The sequence below is a fragment of the Pongo abelii genome, chromosome 3 (genome assembly GCF_028885655.2).
Source record: "Pongo abelii isolate AG06213 chromosome 3, NHGRI_mPonAbe1-v2.0_pri, whole genome shotgun sequence".
NCBI lineage: Eukaryota > Metazoa > Chordata > Mammalia > Primates > Hominidae > Pongo > Pongo abelii.
The window spans coordinates 198,490,554-198,517,883 of NC_071988.2; the positions used below are offsets into that span (position 1 = coordinate 198,490,554).

The 27,330-nt window shown below is 36.1% G+C and overlaps 1 protein-coding gene and 1 long non-coding RNA gene across 5 annotated transcripts in view; one reads left to right on the forward strand and one right to left on the reverse strand.

Moving 5' to 3' along the window:
- Positions 1 to 905: 905 nt before the first annotated feature.
- Positions 906 to 27,330, reverse strand: part of ASB5 (ankyrin repeat and SOCS box containing 5) — a 59,167-nt gene continuing 32,742 nt past the window's right edge. For 2 of the 4 annotated variants that reach the window (XM_054554751.1, XM_054554752.1), the window contains exons 3-8: positions 9,422 to 9,501; positions 6,460 to 6,567; positions 5,592 to 5,742; positions 5,297 to 5,431; positions 2,172 to 2,363; positions 906 to 1,070 (exon numbers count right to left, since the gene is read on the reverse strand). In XM_054554751.1, coding sequence (XP_054410726.1) covers positions 943 to 1,070; positions 2,172 to 2,363; positions 5,297 to 5,431; positions 5,592 to 5,742; positions 6,460 to 6,567; positions 9,422 to 9,501 — 794 coding nt within the window. In that variant the 3' untranslated portion in view covers positions 906 to 942. Of the gene's footprint in view, positions 1,071 to 2,171; positions 2,364 to 5,296; positions 5,432 to 5,591; positions 5,743 to 6,459; positions 6,568 to 9,421; positions 9,502 to 22,169; positions 22,571 to 22,681; positions 23,005 to 26,379; positions 26,633 to 27,330 lie in introns of those variants that run through there. The other 2 variants (XM_054554753.2, XM_009240472.3) reach the window with 2 other exon arrangements.
- Positions 10,150 to 27,330, forward strand: part of LOC129059150 (uncharacterized) — a 33,935-nt gene continuing 16,754 nt past the window's right edge. Inside the window, exons 1-5 of the long non-coding RNA XR_008524886.1 lie at positions 10,150 to 10,551; positions 16,128 to 16,242; positions 20,750 to 20,871; positions 22,404 to 22,484; positions 26,766 to 26,934. This is a non-coding gene — a long non-coding RNA (uncharacterized LOC129059150). The remainder of the gene's footprint in view (positions 10,552 to 16,127; positions 16,243 to 20,749; positions 20,872 to 22,403; positions 22,485 to 26,765; positions 26,935 to 27,330) is intronic.

A 27,330-nucleotide genomic window follows, 5' to 3' on the forward strand; every position in this document is an offset into this window, starting at 1 on the left:
TCTTTAAAAACTCTGCAATTTGAGTTTTTAATCTTCCATTTTTTTTTATATCCTTGGACTGATTTGATGATCCCCAGAATATGATCCAGGGCCTGTTTGTCAATTAGATATATAGTTCATTTTCTTAAGTCCAAGTATCACTAGCTATTGACAATTTCTGAAATGGGAGAAGGCTGCAGTAATATGCATATAACCGCCTTGATAAGAGATCATCAGGGGCTACTCCTGAGAAGGAGGCAGTCTTAAAATAGCCTTAGAAGGTGTGTAATGTTCTAAATATCTCAGGGTGAGAGGGCGGTATTGACCTTTCATCCTATCACTTTTCTGTAACAAGTCCATGTACTATGGAGAAGAGAAGTGACTTGTGAGTCCTTTGCCAGGGGTAAGGGGGTGGGCAGTTTATCTTTATGAAGTGGTCATTCTAATGACCAGTGGACATTCAACATAGTGGATTTCCTGAATGAGCATCACCTTGGTTTCAGAAAGCATATTAGTTGGTCTTTGCTAAGCCATATACATATTTTATGTCAATATCAATAACAAGTTAGCCAATTACAATAGCCAAAATTAAAAAGTTAACCCATTACTTGAAGAACATAGACCTTTTTAAATATAATATGAATAACTTTACTAAGAGCTTTATTTCTTTCCAATCCAAAAGAAAACATAAGATAGAGACTTTATTATTTTTTTCCTAAATAAACAAGAGGGTATACTGAAATAACAAAAAATAGATATTATAAATATGCTATAATCCAGACAGCATAAATGATAAAACAATAGTACTGATACACTTAAAATGAAAATTGATATTTTGCTGCTTCCCTGGGTGATCTCACACTCACTTTTACCCTGTCTTTAGCATATTTTAATATGAACTATTCCTTAAGCAAAAGAAATAGAAATTTTGATTTTCAAGGTATTTAGAATTACTTTACTGTTTTATCGATACTGTAAGAAATTCTTCAGTAACGTTGGCAGCTGGAGCTGTGGGATAAGGTGCAATCTTGGTTTTCCTATGTAGCTTCGGATACAGAGTCGGCAAAGTTGGTAAAGAGAGCTTGGGGTAGCTACAAGAAGACATGAAACTATTTGTTAATTAAAATAGAAATGAATTTTTTATTTTGTAAGGTACATAACATAAAACCATAAAAATTACAATGCTTTGTAGTAAACCTAGGATAGTATGACCACTATACTAGGGAAATTTATGTAAGCAGTTATATTGCTTTTATTTATAAGATCTTATTATAATTGAGATATATTCCATATACGTTCTTTAAAACATTATAATCCTCAGGCTTAGGAAACAATTGTTGAATTTAAAGCCTCAGAAATAAAGTCTGCTTTTTGAAGGAGATATAAATCAAAAGTCCTGAGATGTGTTATGCAATAAAAGGGGAAATTTTAAAATTAAGTTTAATATTTACCCTAAAAGAAATATTATAGTCCCTGGACCAGGATTAAGAAATCCTATTTTAGAACAAAAGTCTCAAATATAAAAATATTTACTAATTTTATTTCTATAATATGTTATAGAAGGTTCGTGCCCTTATAAAATAGGGCATGCTCCAAATATAAATCAGCAGATATTATACCAGAACTACATATAATGCATTACCGAAACTAATTGAATATATTTAATCAAAAAAATATGATAGTTTAGGTAAGATGAAAGAGAAAATTAAAATTATCATTTTTTTTTTTTTTTTTTTTTTTTTTTTAGACAGAGTCTCACTCTGTTGCCAGGCTGGAGTGCAGTGGTGTAATCCCGGCTCACTGCAACCTCTGCCTCCCGGGTTCAACTGATTCTCCTTCCTCAGCCTCCTGAGTAGCTGAGATTACAGGCACGCGCCACCACACCCAGCTAATTTTTGTGTGTTTAGTAGAGACGGGGTTTTACCATGTTGGCCAGGATGGCCTCGATCTCTTGACCTTGTGATCCACCCACCTTGGCCTCCCAAAGTGCTGGGATTACAGGTGTAAGCCACCACACCCAGCTGATATCTTCTTTACAGATAAAACCTAAGTTAAAAATCATCTACTTTCACAAATAGTATTCCACATTTTATGCCATTGTTACTTTCCATGCCAACAAAAACTCTCTCACTTTCATCTATTTTAGGCAAATATATTTTGTTTCTGTAAGTTTCCACATGTATTTTTCTAACCTTCATGTTGAAGCAGTATTCTTTCCACCATACTGCTAGATGTAGCTACATCTATAGGTCGCAGAAGCTCTGTATTTTTGGCATTGATATCTGCTCCAAATTCTAGCAGTAAGTTTACAATTTCTGTACTGGATTGTTGAGCAGCAGCGTGTAATGGAGTATCCCAATATTTGCCTTTCTGTACATCAGCACCTACATGTAATAGGGAGTGAAGATAAATATAAATAAAAATTATTAAATAAGCCAGCTGCCTCAGTGGGGATAGAAAAGGAAAGGCAATAGAGGAAGGTTACTAAGGAGACTTCAACTCTGTTTGTTTTGAGTTATTTCTTTATATATATACAGTATCTACATACACATATATGCCTCATATGTACATATACATATATATAAACTGGGCACATCTGAATAGGAGAGGGTACATACATTTGTTATGTTACTCTCTGATACTTTTCTGTATGCTTGAACTATCATAATAAAATTCTTTTTAACTTTTAAATGATCCCAAAAGTAATCATATTAACTAATATTATAAAGAGTGCACAATTAAGTTCACTCATTTTTATTTTCATCATGGTTGATAGCTTTTAGAATTATTCAGGTGCTTATTTCTATTATTCTTTTCATTTATTTAAGGCAATGAAGCTCTTTGGTTTTCTTGGGAAACTCTTGGATATGTGAGCTATTTAGGTAAAATGTATATAGATTTTCCTGCCATTTCTCACTTATGTAGTTTAAGTCACTAAGTATATAAAGATATTGAGCCTTTTAAATCAAAAGTCACATTGATGATATCTGCATGAAAGGAAAGTTTTTAAAAATGCTTATGTTAAAATACAGCCTACACGTTAAATTACCTATTGCATACTTACTTTATCCCAGTGCAAAGCCTGGCACATGGTGGTCATTCAATGCATTTGCAATAAATAAATGCTGTTTAGTACTGTTAAAAATAACCATCCCATTTTCTGGTACATAAACAGTTACAATACCAGAAATGTCTACCAATAAAAATGCACACGTTCTTTTCATAGTTCTGTTTCCCGATACTATCTTTAAAACTAATGACGTCTTTACGAAGCAGGACAGTTTAAGTATCCCTTTATGGACCTTCTGCTCCTTTCAAATTTCAATAAATGTAATCATTTTCAATATTTTTAAAACAAATATAAAATGTTTAGTGGAAAAATTAAATTACATTCCATAACAAAATTTCCATAGAGAAAGCATAAACTTTGTTGGTTATGTCAATTTTATGGAAGAAAAGTGTCTGAAAATAACAATCAACAATCACTAACAGTATTTTATATATATATTTATATATTTTATAAGATATATAAATATATATTTTATAACATATATAAAATATATATTTTATATGACATATAAAATATATATTTTATATGATATATAAAAACATAAAATATATATTATATATGATATATAAATATACAAAAATATATATTTTATATGATATATAAATATACAAAAATATATATTTATGATATATAAATATATAAAAATATATATTTATGATACATATAAATATATAAAAATATATATTTATGATATATATAAATATATAAAAATATATATTTATGATATATAAATATATAAAAATATATAGATATACAAATATATTAAAATATATATTTTATATATTTTAATATGTTTATATATATTTTATATTTATATATTGAAAATATATAAATTATAATATATAAATAAAAATATTTATATATAAATATATATTGATTATAAATATATATAATATAATTTATATATAATATATATAAATTATATAATATAATTTATATATTAAAATAATATATACAATAAGTTATATAAATTATATATAATATATAATATATAAATATAAATAAATATATATTATATATAAATAAAAAAATATATAAATAAATATATAAATCAAAATATTTATATATTTTTATATATTTTAAAATATATTTTATATATCATATTATATATATTTATATATCATATAAATATATATGATATATTTTATATGACAGATTTTATATATCATATAAAATATATAAATATATAATCTTAAATATATATTTAAATATATAAATATATAAATATAAAATATATAAATATATAAATATAAAATATATAAATATATAAATATATTTATATGATATATAAAATATATAAATATATATAAAATATATATATTTATATATAATGAGAATATATGTAATGAGAATGAAATAGTAGATGTAGACCCTGCTTGCAAGAAGTTTCTCAGTTAGCTAAGATAATGTGAGTAGTGCCTAAAAGGGCTACTAAAAATAAAGGTCAGTATATATCAGGGATCAAATGACTCTCATAAACAATAAATAGCATAGAACTCCATTTACTCATTTTATTTATCTTCTAAACATCTATCACATGAAAGGATGAGAGAGGAACCATGCTAGAGAAAAGAGGGATGGAAAAAAAAGGTATGATCCAAATCCTAAGGGTACTCTGAGTCCTGTGGTGACTGGGACCACCATGGTCTCAATGGGTTAGAAATGTTTTTCAGGGGACTAAAGCTGAATTTACTTGAAACAAACCTTGAGGAATTGATTTGTTTCAAGTAAGTGGAAAAGGGCAGTAAGTCTTTTCAAGTAAGCAGGACAGAAAGTACAAAGTCTAGAAAAGTGCATGAGTTTTTAAGGTTAGCAGAAGATGAGGTTGTCCAAGCAGTTACTATCCTGAAAATTTCTTTTGATGGATTTGTTCCAAGATATATACACACTTGGCAACATCATATTCAATCTTGAGGATCCTAATTTTATGACCTAAAAGTAGAGCTTTCAGAATCCATTACATAGCCAAATATCTGCTAATGCAGTGCATGTAAAATATGCACTGTGAGCATATTTTATACATATACATATTTATACATATACATATTTATGTATCTATCTGTGAGCTAGGAAGCCAACTTATCAAGAATGAGGTTCTTTTTTATTGGTTCTCTATTCATGTGTGAAAATGCTTACAACAAGAACATTTTTTAGCAATGAGATCTAATTTTTAAAGATGCTCATTTAGAGAAAGAAATAACTGCTTGTGTGTATGGACAAAACGGAAGATGTTTTAAAGGAAAATACCAGCATAAAGAAGCTTCCAGATGCAATGGAATTGCTGTGACACACAAGCTACATAGAGAGGAGTTCCCAAATGAGGAATGTCTTGGTCAACATCTACGCCCCAGGATATCAGGATGGCAAGACATTCATGGTGACCTGCCAACACAAAGTAGAGGAGTTTAACTTAATGCCCATTCACCCCACACACCTCACCCCAGGCCTCCCCTGTGGTGTCATTCATTAAAAGATCAACAGAGCACTGCAGGTTGCTAAAGAAACTTTCTCCCCTTGTCACTTAATCCCAGAACTAAGTTACCTTTACTGGCAGCCTCATGCGTGGGGGATGGAAGACATGACTCCAGCTGGGCTTTGGCGCCATACTCCAGAAGCAGCTCTGCACAGCTTGGACTGCCCTGGGAGCATGCGTTGAATAACGGAGTCACGCCATCTATCGTGACTGCATTTACCTAAACCAAACCAAAATATCCAAAAATAAGATTCATAAGTCATACATGATTAACCGACTTAGTTAGGCATTGTCAAAAGGTATGTGATTTGCTAACAGAAATACGTAGGAAAATGTGCACAGTAAATAGGACAAAGTATACTTTGCTCTTACGTATTAACAAGAAAAGCTGTAAAACAGACAGAAATATGATATGGCAGATAATTCATTGGAATGGGCATAAAACTGGTGGAAATCATGAAAAAAATGCATGCTCAAATAGCAATTATGATCTAATTCAATGATTAGATACTTTTCAGTAGGAGTAAAAATGAAGAAAAAAGTGTAATGATGATGAAGTTGTAATGAAGCCACATTGCTAGTTTAAAGTGGTAAAATTGGTAATTCTATTTCTGAGACTTTATTTAAGGAAAATCATCCAAAAGATGGGCAAACGTTATAGACCTAAAGATGTTCATCGATTGCTATTTACAGTCACGAAAGCAGGAAATAACCTACAGAATAGTCTATATTATGACGCAGCATGCTACCCATTTATGCAATGATTGGAAATCCTTTTTAGAGTGCAATAAGAAGACTAAGGAATTCAAGAGCTTTATTTTTATTCTGCTATTTTTGAAAACTACCGAGAATGAAGGAAAGAAAAGTAAAATGAGAACTCTGTTGGATTCTCTCCGTCAGTAGATGTTAAATGATTAATGTTTTGAAAGGTACTTACATTAGCTCCTGCTTCCAGCAGAGTTCTGGCACATGCCACGTGATCTCCAAGGCAGGCTTCGTGCAGTGGGGTGACATGGTCTAAGGTTACTGCATTTACATTATAACCCTAAATGTGGCATAATTTTGAAAGGTGAGCAAAGAGTTATATACTTTAAAAATCATCTATATGGATGTCACTAGAGAGTGATATATTTTAGAGATCAAAGAATCTCAGGCAAACGAGTTTCCAGTTTAGCAGAATAGGCCAGTTCAAATTCCATAGGGTCAATCCATTGTCCAGACTCCTTAGCCCTATTATTTTGGCACCATCATGTCTGGACCCAGTAATGCCTTAAGTATTTGGTTCAATAGATTCTGGCACATTTTCTTTAAATGTTGCTTTCTTAATTTTTTTTGTCCTTATTTTGTACTTTGTTTTGTAGAACTAAACACTCCTTTTTGTTTTGTAGAACTAAAGACTTTTTTTTTGTTTTTGCTTTTGTTTTTGTTTTGAGACGGAGTCTCGCTCTGTCACCCAGGCTGGAGTGCAGTGGCACGATTTCGGCTCACTGCGAGCTCCGCCTCCCGGGTTCACGCCATTCTCCTGCCTCAGCCTCCCGAGTAGCTGGGACTACAGGCGCCCACCACAAGGCTGGGCTAATTTTTTTGTATTTTTAGTAGACACGGGGTTTCACTGTGTTAGCCAGGATGATCTCAATCTCCTGACCTCGTGATCCACCCGCCTGGGCCTCCCAAAGTGCTGGAATTACAGGCGTGAGCCACCGCGCCCGGCCAACTTGTTCTGACTGAGGCTATAAAATTACAGGTCAGCCAAGAATGGGAGAAAAATACTCTATACTATAGTAAACAGTTTTGTGAACTTTTGTCCCTAAATAGGTATGATGAAGTTGTGTGCTAGTGGTTAAGAACTCTGACTATAAAATCAATTAGACTTGGGTTTGAAGCGTGGCTCCATCGTGAATAGTTTTAATTTGGACAAATACCTTAACCTCTAAATTTGAAGATTATCATGACAATTAAATGAGATCATGCATGTAAAGCAATTATCATTATAATGCCCAGCATATGAAGACATTATTTTATTGTAATTATTCAATCAAAACTAAGTAAACACTTTTTCACTGTATTCCAATCAAACTCAAAATATCACACTAAAATAATTAAATACTATTAGGATGTGAGATTGTTTGCCTTCTTGATATCTTTAGTATTTCATTGTCTATTGATAATCATACTAAGCACTGTAACAGGAAGAACCTCAAAGCCAAATCTTCATAACATTACAGATCACCAAAATCTGTAACACCAATGTAGACATGAAGAATTTTTAAATGAAGACAAGAAAACATAATCCTTTCAAAGATTTCCAGTTGGATAGCCAGCAGTCAGACTTGGGAAGCTCATCCCACACTGCCACACACTAGAGGGACCGGATGGCAGAAGCACCTGAGAAGGCCAAGACTCCCTTTCACGTCAGGCTCTGGGGACAGCCTCTCGTGATTCTTGGCTGAACTGTCAGTGGATTAGAGACACACGTTGAAAAATGTCCTAAGACTGCTCTTCTTCAAAGAACCGCATGGCCCTTTCTGAGGAATTACCCTTTAGAAATTGTTGAGCCCTTTTTAGTGTTTATTTTCCTCCCATCAAGTGATGAAGAAAACAAAACAGTCACATGGTTTTCACAGAACCGGAAGGCTCTAAGGAAGTGTCTCAGTCTACAGATGAGAAAAGGAGGCTCAGGTAGGTTGTGATTCACCTCAAGTGCCAGCCTAGGATCCAGGTCTTGAGACCCAGGCAGTGCTTTTTAAATCGGGCAACACGACCTTTCCTTTCTTTGTAGCCATCTGAGAATGTTCTTTCTTCTTGAGACCGGGAAACACTAGCGCATGACTTCCAGATCTGGATGTGCATCTGAATTTTTTTTTTTTTTTTTTTTTTTGAGACGGAGTCTCATTTGCTCTGTCGCCTAGGCTGGAGTGCAGTGGCGTGAATTTGGCTCACTGCAACCTCTGCCTCCCGGGTTCAATTGATTCTCCTGCCTCAGCCTCCCAAGTAGCTGGGACTACAGGCGCAAGCCACCATGCCCAGATGCCCAGATCATTTTTGTAGTTTTAGTAGAGACGGGGTTTCACCATGTTGGCCAGGCTGGTCTCGAACTCCTGACCTCAGGAGATCCACATGCCTCCGCCTCCCAAAGTGTTGGAATTACAGGCATGAGCCACTGTGCCCAGCTAATTTTTTTTTTAATTTGTAGTAGAGACGGAGTTTCACCATGTTGGCCAGGCTGGTCTCGATCTCCTGACCTCAGGTGATCCACCTGCCTCCGCCTCCCAAAGTGCTGGAATCACAGGCGTGAGCCATCGTTCCAGCCTAGCTGTGCATTTGAATTACATCAGAAGCTTTAAAAAAAAATACCCAAGCCAGAGTGTTTTCTGTTTCAATAAGGATTTGTGTTTTTCATTTTTCTTCTGGTCAGTCTGATGAGCAGGCAAGTATAGAAATGATTGTCCTATAGCTTTGTTAGGCAATTCCCCATAGCATATTACAGATCACCATAATATAAAAAAAAAGATTGCTTTGGCATCTGATCTGATGACTTCTTTTTGGATATGTTATTATTGAACTAAGTCTGTAATTAGCTGCACATATTGTGCAGAGTTAAGCATATTTAGAAAGCTCAATCAATAACACATAAATCCAATCATTACTTCTTTAAATGTCTATCGATGAACAAATATGCTGTCTGAGAAATCTGAAATACTAAGACATACAATTATATCAAAATATTTATAAAAGAAGTTTCAAAGATCAGTGAGAAACTATTGACTTCTCTGACATGAGTAAAATAAAAGGGCAGAAGTAAAATGTAAGTGGTTTTATTATATTTGGATTGATTTGTTTTGACCATGTTCTGTGCACATGGAAAGGGGGTATATTTTAAACTATATGTAATATATTACCTGTGATAATAATGTTCTCAGAGCAAGAAGGCGACCTTGACTTGCTGCTTCATGTAGTGGTGATCGATCTGCCCAGGAACCTGTCAAAAAAACAAAAAAGAAAAGAAAACAAAAATCTATGAGTCAAAGTGAATCCTAGTAGACACAATCAATACCAAGATCACATAAATTATTCACATTCAGTGTTCAACAGGGTGACCCATATACTTATACTGTACATTAGGAAATTTGACTCTTATTGTAGGAACCAGATAGGCAGTTCCCAACATGAGCCATGATGCATGCTCTGGAACTGACCCACCCCAGACTTACTGTGCCTTTTTTTATTTTTTTTACTTTATTTAATAGATGGAGTCTCGCTCTGTTGCCCAGGCTGGAGTGCAGTGGCATGATCTCAGCTCAGTATAACCTCTGTCTCCCATGTCAAGAGATTATCTCGCCTCAGTCTCTCGAGTAGCAGGGACTACAGGCGCACACCACCATGCCTGGATCATTTTTGTATTTTTAGTAGAGACAGGGTTTCACCATGTTGGCCAGGCTGGTCTTGAAGTCCTGACCTCAAGTGATCCACCTGCCTCAGTCTCCCATAGTGCTGGGATTACAGGCGTGAGCCACCGCCCCCGGCTTACTATGCCTTTTGAATTATCTGCATTCACTATTACCCCTAGTGACCCACCAGCAACATTTTTCTTCCTGACGTTATGCTTGGCTGGCCTAGAGGTCTTAGTTCCAGAGGGAGGAATGTTTCCACCCGGAAATACAACAAAGATTCCATTGCCATGGAAGCTGAGAATGAGCTCCTCCTGCCTCTGAGTCAATGGGCTAAGAAGAAGGGAGTTACGATGTTGACTGGGGTGGCAGATCCAGACTTCCATGGGGAAACTGGACTACTGCCCCACAAAGGAGCTAAGGAAGAGTATGTCCAGAGTACAGGAGATCCTTTAGGCCATCTCTTAGTATTATCATGCCCTGTGAGTAAGAGCAAAGGAAAATTACAACACCCAATCCAGACAGGACTATGAATGGCGCAGCAGGAATGAAGGTTTGGGTCATCTTGCCGGGTAAAGAACTATGACCAGCTGAGGTGCTTGCTGAAGACAAAGGGGTTACATAATGGGTACTAGAAGAAGGTAATTATAGACACCAGCTATGATCACGTGACAAGTGACAGACATGAGAACTATAATTGTCATGAGTACTTTCTCCCTATTTTGTTAAGAATATGTGGGCATTTATACATATATTAAGCAAATTTATCTTTATTTTCATTCCCTTCTTATTTCTTTATAGTTAACATAAGATGTACTGACTTTTTAAATCATGAGATATCAGGAAAGAAGTAAACATCATCCAAGAACTTTACCTCTTCTTCTGGAGAAGGGATTAGAGCGTTTTTTGTTATTGGCAGGATAGTAATATTATATCTGGTGGAGTCATTACCTTGTTGCTGCGTTTATTTTGGAGATGAAGTATAGCTTAAGAAGATGCATATAGGTGCCACGTGGACAAGGGGTGGATTAGTGATGGTAAATTTCAGGTGTCAACCTGACTGAATTAAAGAACACCTAGAGAACGGGTAAAGCATTGCTTATGAGTGTGTCTGTGAGGGTGTTTCCAGAGGAGATTGTCTTATGAGTAGGTGGCTGAGTGGAGAGAGCTGCTTGCAGTATGGATGGGCACCATCATATGGCTGGGGGCCTGAAGAGAACAAAAAACCTCTCCTGGAGTTGGGACACTCTCCTCCTCCTGCCCTTGGACATCAGAACTCCAGGCTTTCTCTGACCTTGAGACTCTAGGACTTCAGTGACCCCCTGGATTCTCAGGCCTTTGACCTCTGACTGAGAATTATATTGGCTTTCCTGGTTCTGAGGCTTTTGTACTTGGACTGAGCCATGCTACCACATCTCAGGGTCTCCAGCTTGCAGACAGCCTGTTGAGGGACTTCTCAGCCTCCATAGTCATGTGAGCCAATTCCCCTAATAAATCTCCTCTCATATATCTACATCTTTCTCTGTCTGTCTATGTATCTAGGTATCTATCTATCACCTATTGGTTCTGTCTCTCTGGTGAACCCTGACTAATGCACCTAACAGAGAAGAGGAGAATGAAGGTCACCAGATCAGCCACAAAAAAGTTCTGTTTCATGGTTTTTCACATTGAACCCCTCCTCTCAATTTTGTTTTGTCCCTTTAGCAGGAATAGCAGCTTGAATGCCCACCTCACCACACTCCCAGCTCCTTCTGCTATTTCCTGTGGTCCCCCCACCCCAGCTTGCCCGGGCTCTGCAGCATAGGGGCTGCAACATGTTGCCATGGAGGGCAAGTAGCTGAGCCCTGTGTCTGAAGTGAAGCATGAGCCCTGCTTCTGCACCCAAGCTCTCCTGAATGACTCTCAACAGTGTCCTAGTGGTTAAGCATTCTATTGCCTGTTGCTATAAAATGGGTATCACCATTGTGATAAGGAAAGACTTCCGAGGCAGCTAGTTATCTCCCCTGCAGTGAAGTCACTCTGCATAAACCAAAAGGCAAAACAAAGAAGACAATGTGTGGTCATGGCAGTCAGGGCTAGGAGCATCAGCTCTGGAGTTAGACCATATGACTCTCTAAATCATTACATTTCATCCAGATTTCATTTCCTCTACTTGAAGATGGAAATAATAATTATATATACCTCAAGGAGACATGAGAAACTAAATCAGATAATATACATTGTGCTTAGACTAGTGTACGCACATAATAAACACCATTCAACATTACCTGCTATTACCGTTACTTGTAAGTCAACAGAGAGAAGAGAGACTCTGCTTGATTTCCCTTAGGATTTCTATTTCTGAGAAAAATTCTGTAATATTACCAGATACAAAGGGATTGATGACTGGTAAATGACTTCTGCCCTCTGCACCAGGCTGGAGTAACGATCTTAACATTGAGAAAAACCAACTTATTTAATGATAACCTGATTGCCTAAATAAAAGCAGAGAACACTTACACAGTCCTCACCATATGCCAGGTCCTGCCCTGGTTGCTGGGCATAAATTTACTTGTTTTATCCTCACCCTGATCCTTTGAGGTTGGCGCTATTATTATCTCTGTTCTCCAGGTGAGGAAACTGAGACATGCAGAAGTTAAAAAACTTGCCTAAGGTCACACAGCTAGAAAGGGGTGGATGTAAAATTCAAACTGCAGCCTCCTACCTGCAGTGATAATACTTTTCACTTGTTGAGAGATAGCAATCCTATCTCCCAACACACACACTCTCTCCCTCTCTCATGCACAGAGTATGTGAAACGTTTTAGCCAATGGTAACAGCATACATCTCTCTGGGACATTTTGTGCCTGTCATTGATTTCATTACTATATTTTTCCTTCTAACACCCCCTCCAAAATAAAACCCTTCAGTCTAAAGAGAAGTTTTATTTCATTTTATTCTTAGCAAAAGTAGCCTGTTGCTTGACAAGATAAAGTTTACTGCAACAAGATACTACAGCAATAGTGCAGGAATGTTGTAATCCATGCTAAATTGTAAGTAAACAAATTAGGGAGGCAAAGGCTAACTATGATTCTAAGTTTTAGCAAGATCTTTTTAATTTAGTGGGATGAAAATCAAAAGTACTTTTCTCATATTGGGTTCTGTTTCTTAGATAGTCAGGGAATTTCTATTGTCTACACAGTCTTTATTAATCATCTCTTACTATTTTAAAATATAGTCTGTTTCATTCTGATTCCCTTTCAGCAAATTTCTTCTGCTCCCTGATTTCAAGAGAAAAAAAGACAATGACAATTAAGTCTTATCACGTGTTTATAAAAAGAAAAGCAATTCCTTGAATACGTCCCCGAAATGATAGAACTCCCAGCCAGTTTCTTGCACAGGTGTTTATCTTGAATTGCAGAATAACGATAAGATAATTGAGGTTTACAATTAAAGACATTACAACTCCCTAAAGAAGACTAATGTATACTTTCTCTCTCAATAACAGATATAAGTTTCCATCTAGTGTTATTTCTTGCTAATCTAGAAAAATTAGTAAGCCAGACACATAATTCTTTTGAGTTTTCATTTGCAACAAGTTACTGTGATTAGCTTTTGTGTATTACTTCTTTCTACTGTATGACAGTTCTATTATATATTCAAGGCAGAATTGCAATAATGCACACCAACAAATATTTTTTGGTAGGACAAAAATTGGTGGCAAAGTCATAACTTATAGGAAATTGGAACATTGTGTTATCATTAGGTAATATGCAAACGTTATCATCACAAATAATCTTTTGGGGAAAGCATTTTGCCAGTTCCAGCTTCTAAGATGAAATCTGATGCTTTAAAAATCATAGGCATCTGTTTGTATGATCATTAAACAACATGATTGCAGACTGAAATTCTGCAGAACTTCAGAACATATATCAATTTTTTGTGAATACTTAAATATTTAAGAAAATATGAAAATTATAATACTAACTTTGCAAACAGATTGCATATGTGAAGCCACTTTGTTCAGTTTAATCAGCAAAGCAATAATAAATTAATAAAAATTTTAGTAATCAATGCCTAAATGTGTTTAAATTTAAATAATCACTTATAATATTTATAATGATCAGTTTCCCTCTTGTATAATCGTATATTTCATTATCCTTAATTTATCTCTTAAACACAGGTGCTGAATTATATGATGCCGACCCATTATCCCTGCCTATTTTTCCATTGTCACTAGTTAACAGGACAATTAACCAGATGTTGCTGGGAATGGTAAAGGCCTAGAGACGTGGCCTTTGGGATTCATTCTGGACTCATTCCTTTCTAGTATACTATGATGACCTTTAAGGGGAAGGAAAGCTAACAATATTTGTAGCTGAGGGGTACTTGATATTCCTTCCAGCTAGCTCTTCTCCCTTGCATACTCATGTGTTTGTTCATCAAAATGATTGTATTAGTCTTCTGAACAATTTCAGCATTACTTGCTGGGGTTGAGAGAGAGAGAGAAGGAAAGGATTATTTAGAAAGCAGGCCACATAAGGGACAAAATAAAGAAACATAAGTATCCAAATCCCATCCCCCTGTTCCCCCAGGCTGTCACTTAGCTTTCTGTCCCCGCTGCCATTTTCTTTATCATCCAAACTTAAGTCCATGAAGATGAGGAGAGGAAAACAAAAGCTGAAGCCAGATATTACGTATGTGCACTTGCTATTATTTCTATTAATAGGACCTCCTTTGGCATGAAAAAGTTTAATGTCATTGTCATTCTCAGAAACGGGTTTTGAATGTTGGATGAGGGAGTCCTTGGCCCATCTTGCAGGAACAAAGCACATGTTATCACTTCATGAACTGAGCTCTGCTCGCCTGGAAAGGGCCTTGCAATCTCTCACTATTCCTTGAAGAAGGGGGTGGGAGTGGAGAGCAGAAGGAGGAGAAGAAAATAGAGAGCAGGAGGAAGTGAGAAATGGGATCGGGTGTAGGAAAAAAGCTGAGAGGCTGGGCAGGCCTGGATTGGCACCCCAGCTTAGGGCAGTGGCCTTTATAAAGTCATCTAACCTCCCTGAGGTTTTGTTTCCTCATCAAATGAGAAAAGCACAATCCATGAAGCAGGCTTGAGGGAGGATTAGAAATGAGCATGTTAAGCGCCTGCTCTCTAAATGCACAATAAATAATAACTATCATTATTGGCTAAACATAAGCTGGTAAATGGGGGAGATTTTAATATGAGTTTTAGGGAACAATCTTTTCTCCCAAGATAAGCAAACTAAAGTAATAAATAACATCATTTATTGACTAAAATATTTTTGTGCACTGTCACCTTAATTAAATGACATAAAACAATTGAGTGATTTATAAATATATATAAGCCAGCAACCAACAACTGCTGTTACATTTTTTCTTTCTGAAATAAGAAATAAAGCTATATCAAGCTATTAAAGAAGTAATTTCTAGAACATGTATACCACTCAATGAAAAAGAATCTTTTTATTTGTTTTGAATTCTGTATTTATTTCTCTGTAATTTATTTTCTTGTAATTCCTTAGAAGAATTTATGTAATTAATCTAATAACATATGAGAATCAAAGGATACTACAAATGTATATCACATTCCAATTTCTGTATGAACTAAGTTTTCACACCTTGTTTTTCCCCTTCAAAATCCGAAATTTAGCAACTACGTATTTCTATTCAAACATATTTAATACTAAATATCTTATCTTTCATTATCAATATGCTTTATATCAGAGAGATTTATGAGCCATCTCAAGACCAAACAAGATATAAATATCTTTATGTACAACTACTTAGTAATTTTATAATTGTGTTAGACTTTCATTGAGTGTCTAAGATAAAAGCAATGCAACCCTTACTTTAAAAAATGTGTAATTTAACTCTTTAGGATAAATTATTCAGTGTGAAATTGTTTTACAAAGTGTCTGTAACTTTCACCATGCTAATCAAATTCCTAGTTATTCTCTCTGTGTAGCTACACAGGAGGTGGCTCTGACTATATTTAGAAGCAACTCTTGTTCCGAGACATCTGGTATATAATTTACAGGGAGAGAACCTGCCCTGTTTTGTAAACACCACATTGCTAGAGAAAAACACTCACATTTTTATATCTATGAGATTTTGTAAGGTTTGATACCATACCTAAATCACCATCTCCCCACGGCACTTCACACCAGCCACTGTCGAGGTAAATCCGACTCATACTTTTTTTTTTTTTAAACAGCAAGAAAAGAAAAAATCACTTGTCATTTGCTGGTTCTGTTCAGCCATTTTAAGGAGCTCCAAGCTCCTTGTAATATGACCGTCGGCCTCCAAAAAGAAAAACAGCTTTTGAAAAGGTGATTTATTTCCAAAATTGCTTTTTCTTATTGATCACTCCTCTTTATGTGAGAAACTGCTGGTCCTAACTTATTTTTTCTCCTTACAGTATGTGCCCTGAATTGAAATAAAAGCACTACAGTTAGACCTCTGTCCATGGCCACGGAAAAACCATATTATTGTTAAAAATGTCTTTGTGGCCAGGGGCCGGTGGCTTATGCCTGCAATCCCAGCTGCTCTAGAGGCTGAGGCTGAAGGACCATTTGAGCCCAGGAGTTTGAGATCAGCCTGGGCAACATAGTGAGAACTTGTCTCTGCAAAAAAAAAAAAAAAAAAAAAAAAAAGGTAAACTAAAAAAATTATCTGGGCATGGTGGCGTGTCCCTGTAAGTCCCAGCTACTAGGGAAGTCCTGAGATGAGAAGATTGCTAGAGCCCGAATTTGAGGCTGCAGTGAGCTATGTTCCCAATACTGCACTCCAGCTTGGGCAACAGAGTGAGACTCTGTCTCAAAACAAAACAAAACAAAACAAATAAACAAAAAAGTCTTTACCTGCTCCCAACCTTAGAACATCCCATCAGCAGAAGCAGGATGTGGACTCAACAGAGAGCTAGCTTAGCAATGGTGCAGAGTTTAGCCACACCTGCTCTTCCTCAGTGTTCTCAAAATAGGAAAATTAGGGAATTAATTATAAGGAGAAGGAATAAGCAATGACATTTCATATAACATGTTCATTTCAGTAAAAAATGGCAATACCTTTTTTAGATCTCTTACCTATTATATATATACACACATACATATATATATATATATATATATATATATATTTTTTTTTTTTTTTTGAGACGGAGTTTTGCTCTTGTCACCCAGGCTGGAGTGCAATGGTGCGATCTCGGCTCACTGCAACCTCCACCTCCCGGGTTCCAGTGATTCCCCTGCCTCAGCCACCCAAGTAGCTAGGATTACAGACATGTGCCACCACACCCGTCTAATTTTTGTATTTTTAGTAGAGATGGGGGCCATGTTAGTCAGGCTGGTCTCAAACTCCTGACCTCAGATGATCCACTTGCCTCGGCCTCCCAAAGTGCTGGAATTACAGATATGAGCCACCAAGCCTGGCCCCTGTAAAATATTAAACCAACAATCATCTTCACAATGGAGGTGGATTTACCATGAAGCCAGTGAAACCCTTAACCTGCACAGACTCCCTTTCTAAGACTCTGTCCCTAATTTCATGTTAACTTTTCTTAAAGGAGCCCCCAAAGTGTATACAGTATAAGCTTCAGACTTGACAACATCTAGCCCATCTCTACTCACAAGTTTATAAGCAAATTAAAAATCACCAGGCATTTACTAGCCTTTATTGTATACTTTCAGACAACCACAGAGCCACAGAAATCCTTGAAACATGGTTTTAAGGGAAATAATGTCTGGCACCTCAATGCATTTCTAAAAGCCAACATCTTTCTCTTAAGACTAGCTATTCCTTTTTCACTTCCCTATTGGTTTAAACAGTGTTACCATTTCCCTCCATCACCTGGTAATAATCATATGGTCTCAAATTTAAGCACAATAATTTTCAAGCTATCAGCTCTCTCAATTAACTATTACTGATCACTGGTGCCATGGATACGGCATGCTGAATTTAACTATAAGATAGACCTGAGTTCAAATTCCAGTGTAGATATTTACTAGTTATGTGACCTTTGGCAGTTAACATCTTGAAACTCAGTTTTCTCAAAAAAAACAAGGATGAGTCTACCTGCCTCATTGAATTGTAATGAATGTAAAGTACTTAGCACAGTACTAAATGCATTTGAAACATCACAAATACAACCCAAATTTCATTTTAAACAATTACTTTCATATATCTTCCCCATCAGCTTTTAACTACATCTTCTAAACAGAAGGATAACTTATTTAAGATAAAGATGTTTTATCTCATCTTATTCCTCTTGGCTATATATCTGTAGGAGATAAAAATAGATATTGTCAAAATTTAGTAACAATTATTACATGCATATGGATTACTCTAATCTACATAGCTCCCACGCTGATCTCTCCCACAAATTTCAGTGCCACATGTTAAAATTTACTTCTGGGGATTCACCTAGATATTTTCCTGGCATCTCAATACATTTCTAAAAGCCAACATCTTTCTCTGAAGATTAGCTATTCTTTTTTCATTTCTCTATTGATTTAAACAGTGTTACCATTTCCCTCCATCACCTGGTAATAATAATATGGTCTCAAATTTAAGCACAATAATTGTCAAGGAAACTATATATATTGAGTGTTTCATGTGCTTCTTTGAAAGGAGTCAGTTATTTTTGGCCCAGTGCTTTCTTCCATTGTTGTTGTAGTTTCTTTTCCCACCTTGAGTCCTCATCATCCAAGCTTGGTCTTTGCATCTATCTACATTAACTCTTGAAGAGCTCCCTTCTAGTACCATGAACATAAATATTATCCACATGTTGATTACCCCAATTTTAGGTTTGGCTATTCAACTTCTCCACTTGAATATCTAAATAGGTAATACAACTTAACATGTCCCAAACTGAACCCTTGATTCGTTACTCCTAACTTCTCCCGATCCGCAAATGGCAACTTCACTTATCCAGGTGCTTCAAGGCCAAAACCCTTTGCATAATCCTTAGTTTCTGTTTCTCACGCCCGCCAGGCCCACACCAGGAAGTCATTTTGCCGCTATCATTTAAATGTATCCAAACTTTGTATCTCAACCTCCACCACTATACCCTAGTCCAAGCCACCATTATTCTCATCTGATGTATTGCAAAAGTCTTCTAACTAGTCAGTGTGTTTCTGTCCATGCCCTTCCAGTAGTCTGTACTACACATGGGAGCCAAAGCAATCCTTTGGAAGTTAGAAAGAATCCCATGGCTTCCCTTCTCACCTGGAATAAAATCCAAAGTCTTTGTCATGACCTATGAACTCTCCAGGCTCTGATCTCGGGTTCTACCCACTTTTTCCTAGGCCCATCATCCTCATCCAGCCATACTGGCCTCCTTGCTTTTCCTTACACAACCTTCTGTTTGCTCTTTCTGAAGTACTGCTTTCTGAGACACACATCACTTGTTCTCTGACTTTAGTGCTCTCTGAAATATCACATTATCAGAGAGGCTTTCTTGACAACCTGCTATTAAAAAATCCTCCCTGTCCCTTCCCCAACATTCATTCTTTGTCTCCTTTCCCTGCTCTACTTTTCTTCTCAGCACTTATTACTAGAATGTTAGACCTTAGAAAGCGAGACTCAGTTGATGTCATTCATTACCATATCCTCAATACCTAGCACATCAGTGAATGTTTGTTGCATGAATGAGTGCTCAAAGTCACATGATCACACCCAGCTTCATTAGAATCTTGTCTGAGCGGCCATATGGAGCTTTGTAATGGGGTTAAAATCAAGGGCTGTGAAAGGAGGCATATCCGAATTGGACTCCTGACTCTACCACATATTGGCTCACTCTGTTTTTTACATTGCGAAGTTTCAGTTTCCTCATCTATAAAATGGGGGCAATCATACTTACATATTCTAGTTGTTCTAAGGGTTACATGGACATGAGAAGTGTCTAACACAAAGTGTGTTCTTAAGAAAGTCAGTGTTATTATTTCCATTGCATTAGGACTTAAGGGAATTAAATGACTTGCCTCAAGTTATAAACAGTAACTGACAAAGCCAGGAAGCAAACTTGGTTCTTTTGAATGTCCAGTTGAAATTTTAGGGTACAATATTCTTTTCAACCCTAGAACTCATAGGGCACTTGGTGGACTGTTAATCCATAATGAGTCCATAATAAATATAACTAACAGACTAGACAAGTTAAGAGTTACTTCAATAAAAGGAAGAATTGTGGAATTGTGTTTTCTACATTTTCATATAATAATATGTATATTTGAAATAGTAGCAAAACACAGCAATACAGTACTATTAGCTGTAATACCTTATTGATTATAAAAGTTGTAGATTAAATAAATGAAATTTGACATACACAAGAAATCATAGTGCTTATTTCTAAATACAACCATTATAAACATTTTAGGGTGTATCTTTCCAACTTTTTTCTAAAAACACACATTTTTTAACTGATTTGTTTTCATTTAAGATATCTCATGGTCATTGTTCTATGTGAAAAAATACAGTTCTACCACAAGTGATTATGATATATTGATATGTATTTAATCAAATAGCTAGAGCATTATGTATGTATTTATTTATTTAATTATCTATCAAATGATGTTTAGGTGGCTTTTAGTTTTGGGAAATCCAACATTATTACTTATCTTTGTGAATAATTATCTGCTTAGGGTAAACTCCTAAAATTTGGACACATACCATCAAATTACCTCCAGCAAGACTGATCCTATTTACATTCTGATTAACAGCACTGGGAAAATGTAAAGCTAAATCTAGTGAAAGTATGCTAAGACTTGTCTTTTTTTTTTTTCTTTTAAATGAAAGCATGGGGGCATTTTTTTAATTACATTTTTTTTCTTCTACTTCTTTAAGAGACAGAATCTTGCTCTGTCATCCAGACTGGAAGGCAGTGATGTGATCATAGCTCACTGCAGCCTTCAAATCAGGCTCAAGAAATCCTCCTGCCTCAGCCTTCTGAGTCACTGGAATAACAGGTATGTGCCACTGGGCCCGGCTCTATATTTTCAGTATATTTAAGCCATGTCAAAAAAAAACTGTATACAAAATTAGATTTTTAACATAAAATGATAGCTTATTTTCAACTTCCTTTAGAGTCTCTATCTGCATTGAAGATATGTGAGACTCATCCAGGTGAATTAGTTTACTTAATTATTTTTTAATTTTTGCCATTGCCACAGTTCTATTATGTTGCTAATGCCTGTGGTTTAGTTCATAGTTAGGTAACTTACCGTTCATTTAAGAAATGACAGGATTGTCTTTATTTCTATAATAATTGCATTCCTTCTGGACTTTAAGGACCATGAAATGATGAGACTATTTATTGCTGCTCCCCGCCTCTAGCACAGTGTCTAGCACACAGTCAGCACTGGATAGGCATTTGTTGAATTGTTGAATTATCTTCTTTGTAGTCAACCACTTTTTTCCTTGCTTGTATATTTCTCAATTTTGTTGTTAATTATGTTGTTAAAAAGTAATAAAAAGGAAACATATATTGGGGTGGGAAGTAGGGATCCAGTTGCTTTCTCAAATTTTGAAAGAAATTATAGTGTTTTAACCTATTTGAAAATATGCTTTGTAGGTTTGAAAAACACAATCATTTATAGTAACATTCTTCAAGCTCCAGCTATTACATAGTAAATATAACTCTTACAATCTTGGGGGGCAAGAGTCATTTTATCTCTGAATCTGCATTTTCGACACTTAAATATATCATCTATCATACTGGTGTTCTACTAAAACTTATGCAAATGTAGGGATATTCCTTTTTAAAAATAATTCCTCCTCTTTGGTACTGTGCTCATTCTCCTTTCTATCTTTCATAGTTTTCTATCATTATAATTAATGACTTCGTGTCAGAACACTTTTAGGAAGTTGCTGTACTCATTTTCTTGCCTAAATCGTCCTCCTACTTGATGTCTAATTTACATGATTTAAAATTTCCATATTGCCTGTAAACAGTCTTTTCCTGCTTAATAGCATCTTTCCTTGTTTCCATACCAACTTAGAAACACCTGCTGAAACAGAAAGGTAAACAAACCAGAGTCTAAGAGTTTGCAGTCATGTTTAATATACAGTCACAAAAATGAGTCAGCCGATGCAGTTTCCATACACGAAAAGGCAAGAATACAGAGCGGTCCTTTGCCATGCCATACATGTACATTTCAATCCGCATTCTGGAAAGCACCCGAAGTTTAAAGTTAGTATTTGCAAAAACAGGCCAATATGGTTTATTTCAGGACACCGACAGATTTGAAATGGCTGCTATACTAACCTTGACTGGTCAGAATACCCCAGCTAGCTTTTCGTTTAGAAGAACATTCCTCTATACTCGCTAGCCTTCTTTTCGTGAGGACCTGCTTAATGCAGTTCATTTCAACAGCAATATCTGCGGACATAGTTTGGTTGATGTTTTTTGTCTGTGACAACCAGGTGTCATAAGTGCAAATGCTCTAGCAAGAAGAAATATCGGCGTCTGGATTTCTAACTATTTTTTCCTTCCCTTCAGACTTTCACAAAGGTTCCTGTGTGCTAACTTGAGAATGTCTTCAACATTGAACTCTATTCAGAAACACTTGGAGCAGGGCTGGTAGGTGCAATGTGGAGGATGGGCCAGAAATGCTGGAGCATTTTCTATTTTTAAAGCAGAGACATGCTGCAGCCGGAAGTCTTTAACTATTTGTGTGATATAGAAAGTAAAAAGTGGGTATAATTGCTTTTCCTAGTTGAAACAGAATAGAAATGAGCTCTATCGTTAAAAGATAAAAGCCTATTTAAATAACCTACAAATCAATCAAATGTAAAATTGCCTGTTGATAATGACTGCAGACAGAATATTGCAGCCAGAAAGCTCAGTAGTGATCAGTGACTAGGTTAGCCTTTCTCCTTCATCCTCAGGAGTAAGTATGAGATGTGCCTTAGGGCTGGGCATGGTGGCTCACACCTGTAATCCCAGCACCTTGGGAGGCCGAGGCAGGCAGATCACCTGAGGTCAGGGGTTAGAGACCAGCCTGGCCAACGTGGTGAAACCCCGTCTCTACTAAAAATACAAAAATTAGCTGGACATAGGGACAGGGCGCCTTTAGCTCCAGCTACTCAGAAGGCTGAGGCGGGAGAATCACTTGAATCCGGGAGGCAGAGATTGCACCACTGCACTCCAGCCTGGGCAACAGAAGGAGACTCCGTCTAAAAAAAAAAAAAAAAAGTGCATTACGGTCAGCTGGTAGCCAGCTCATGTTTTCATTTTGCAAGGATCTAAGTTTAGAATTGGCTTCAGTACAAAATCATAGTCCTCTTATTTATATAGGCACAGCTCACTATTGTGATTTTTCTAGAGGTCATTTCTAAATCAAAAGACGTCAGCAGTCAATTTAAGTACAGCTGAGATTTTTCACCCTAAAAGGCAGAGTAAAGGGTAGTTGGCAGGATGAGAGGAAAAACCAAACATGTGCCTGGTATTTTTTGCTGGCCTATAAAGTTGAAAAAGGCACACAGTCTATGATGGAATCAAGAGCAGCGACCGAACTGTGATAGGACTCCAAGGATTAAGTGAGCTGGTGATCACGTTACAGAGTATTAATATACTGAAATCTGTCTTGCTGAAATATGGTGACAGATTCTGTTATCTATCTTTTTTTCATCAGTATTTTTAAGGCTCTACCTTCTGCTAGTATATAAAAGGAAAAAAAATTACTGGGGTTATTGTCTTCATGTAACAAGCCAAGTAAGACAAAAAAAAATTATGACTGTAATTCTTTCCTATGCACTACCCTATTAACATTTGCTGTATACAATGTTAATTGTATACAATACAATTAACAATACAATAATTGTATACAATACAATGCCATATTACATTGCCAATGTTTACCTCAAGTTATCACTAATGAATACCATGCATATCTTTTCCTTATCTTGAATTAAGTTCTAATCCTACCAGCTGTTTGTGTGACCTGGAGCAAGTAGCTTAATGACACCATAGTTTCCTTCTCTATAAAATGAGGAGCTTGGATAAGACCAGATTCTATGACTAACACACAAAGGGTAAGAGAGTGTGTGAGCTGTAGACATATTATATTAGCACAGAAGAGGCTAGATATTCCCAGTGAAACTGAAACTCAGAGCCAGCTTGGCCCAGGCTATTTGTATGGGTGGCACATTCCTAGGTGAAGTTAGAAAAGACTGAAGGGGCCTATTCAGTCCAGTATATTTACATGAAGCAATTGTCATTCACCACTGGCTCTTTGTCACCTGGTTTGTACTCATAAGGGGAGTACGGTAATCTACACAAACAATACAGTAAAAGTAAATTTTAATTTTTGTTTAAAATTAAATTAAAAGAAATTTCAATTTTAAGCTTATACTTATTATTCTGTAACTACAAAAGCTTTATGCTTTTGAATAATGTATATTCCTACAGAATGCATAATAATGCATAATAATATTCCTACAGAATAAATGTAGGAAGTTTTATCGTAAGTATTGTGACAATTTTTGTTTTATCATAAGTACTGTGACAATTTTTGTTCTGAAAACAATTTTATACACCGTCTATGATAATGATCTATTTCTATGTGTGTCTCCCTCACTGGGTTGTGCACTCTGATCACAGAGACTGAGTCTATACAGCTGTTATTGCACAGGTCTAAGTACTGTACCTCTTAAGCCGTGGGTACTAAAAGAGTTGTTAAAGAGTAATTTGAATATGGAATTTCCTAGAATGCTTTAAGAAGGCTTTCTGTAGTCCTCAATGGTAGTAAACAAATTTCCAGGGCAGTGGGGAAAAAAGAAGCCATTGGATTTGAGCACAACTCACACTTAATGAACTGGGAGATGTGCTGGACTGAAGGCGGACTAAGGAGAACCTATCAATACTTAATTCTTTTAAAAATTTAAAATGGATCAAAAGCAAAAGTAATTTTTAAAAATGACTCCATGGAATTGGAGGAAAACGGTATGGTTAATTCACTAGAAAATAACAAGGAATGGAAGAGTGAATAGATTGAGTGTGCTCAGTGTACGTTCTGTGTGCTCAGCTGTATGGATTCATAAGAAGAAATGCATAGTGAGTGAACGTGTTAGGGACAGAATTGTTTAAATGCTGGATATCTGTGATTGTGCATATAAGAGAGCACTGTGAAATCTTGAGATATCTAGAAGAACATTAAGCCATATGAGTGGGCAGAAGTTTTAAAGAGAGCCAGTATCAGATAAAACACTAGGAAAATAATAAAAATTATAATCTATAGAAGATAATGGACTCTGAATAATTATGGCTCAGAAAAAGCATGTAAGATATACCATAGATGAATGATGGCCTAATGTTACTACCAACAAGGACTAAAATAAAATGTTAAACCTTATAAGATATGAAACAAAGGCAATTCTATCTCCAGGAACTATTGTATTTCCATTTTAACCAGTGCTAATGTCCCTGAAAACATGGGGACCTGTGTCTGGTTTGGTCACTAATCCTCAGTGGGAAAGTGATGTTAAAGCTGGAAAGTTTCAAAGAAGGGCACTGGAATCCATCAAAGACATGAAGACACTTCTGTCTTAATACTTATAGATGTTTCAAACTGGAAAGTTGAAATCTAAGAGGCATTATGACAGAAAGCTACATAATTATGGAAGGCATAGTTATGTGTGAGTAAACGTTTTCAAGAAATTCTGAAAAACTAGAAAGCAAGATCACCTTCTGACAATTTTTAAAGCTAAAAACCTGGGGACACAAATTTAGCTTTTTTGGCTTACACAACCAATCACAAACAAAGAGCTCACTGCTTCCAAGGAGTGGTATTTAGATAAATTAACAAATGAGTGATCCACAGATATGGATTTTTGAGAGTATATTCCTGAGTTTGGGGACTTAAAAGTAATTGTTTCTCCATTGTCAGAAAAAGAACATCAGGATAAATATATTCCTGCTTGGATCTGCGTTGGCAGTTTTCCCCATTTTCTGCCACAAAAATTTCAAACATATATGCACATCCATGCACAGTGTCAACAATTATCAACTTACGGTTAGTCTTGTTTCAACTATAACTCACCCACTTCCCCACAAAAACTCCTAGGATTATTTTGAAGCCAATCTCAGTATATAATTTCATCCATAAATATTTTAGTATTATCTCTAAATGATGAGTATTCTTTATAATTATAACCACAATATCATAATCGCAAAAACAGCAATACTATAATATTAACAAATACACGTTGATAATTTTTATTTTCTGAAAAGCAGCTCAGTTCACAAACTGCCTTCAATAATGATACTTAAGTTGATATAACTTTTAAGTCCTTTATCTCAGGACAAAATTCTGTGATAATCTTTTCATTTCTGAACGTCTTTTTAAAAGTGTAAGTTTCCCACCCTTAGAAAAAAATGAATGTTTACTCCAAAATTACTACTAAGGACTCACTAAGTAAAAAAATAAAACCTTCTCCTTAAATCATCACAAAGAAATCCTAAGGTTTTCTTTTACCTGTTACTGCCAAATTTCCACCATTGCAAAGACGCATCTGGAACGGACCATTATTCAGTTCTCAGAGGCTGTGTTGCTTTGGGTTTCTTTACAAGGCCATGCCCTCATACAACCTTTAGGAGTCATGTCTGAGCCCAGTTCTTGCTCCATTTTATTTTTTATTCTACTTTACTTAAACATGAGTACCTAAATCTGTTGGCCTAGTGGTGGTGAGTGAGGGCAGATGAGGTCTGAGAGTAAGCCTGACATAAGCATCTTGGAAAAAAATTGAGCAGTTGTTATCCAACAGTTAACCTTTGTTTCAAAGGTCATTCATTTATTGTATAAAGGTTGCTGGGAAACTACAGATGTCAATCTTGTGGTGAGTGATATCTCCTCTCCTATAGGAGAGAATGGAGTGGTGATCTGGAACCTATGGGGAAAAAAATCATGAACGTGTCTGTCTATCACCATCTTTGTCCTCAATGACGCAGATGACCTAAGGAGAAAAGGGTGGCCTTCATCACAAAACTGCACATACACCTGGGACGTGGAAGGGTCAAAGCGGAAGATCTGGTGAGAGGAGGACAAGCTTTACCTCCGCATGTTGCTAAATGACCAGTGACATGTGCAAACACCCACGGCACCTGGTACCCTACAGCAAAATTCAGAATCCCAGCCGCAGCTTCCTCACACTGCCATCCAACTCTTACATTATCTTTTCTTCCAATCTCACTTGGAACAACACAAAAAAGGGAAACAGATCCAACATAACCAAGCTGACACAACACGGAGCCACCACAGATGACAGGGTTACTTATACTTGACTTCATGACAGGAGTTTGGGACTAGTCTCTTGTTTTCTCTATTATTGTGGTTCACATACTAGAAATATTTCCACCTGTAATGCTTGGTAGAAGTCACTAGTAAAATTATCTGCTCTTGGAGTTCTTTTGAGGAATTTTAAAAGCT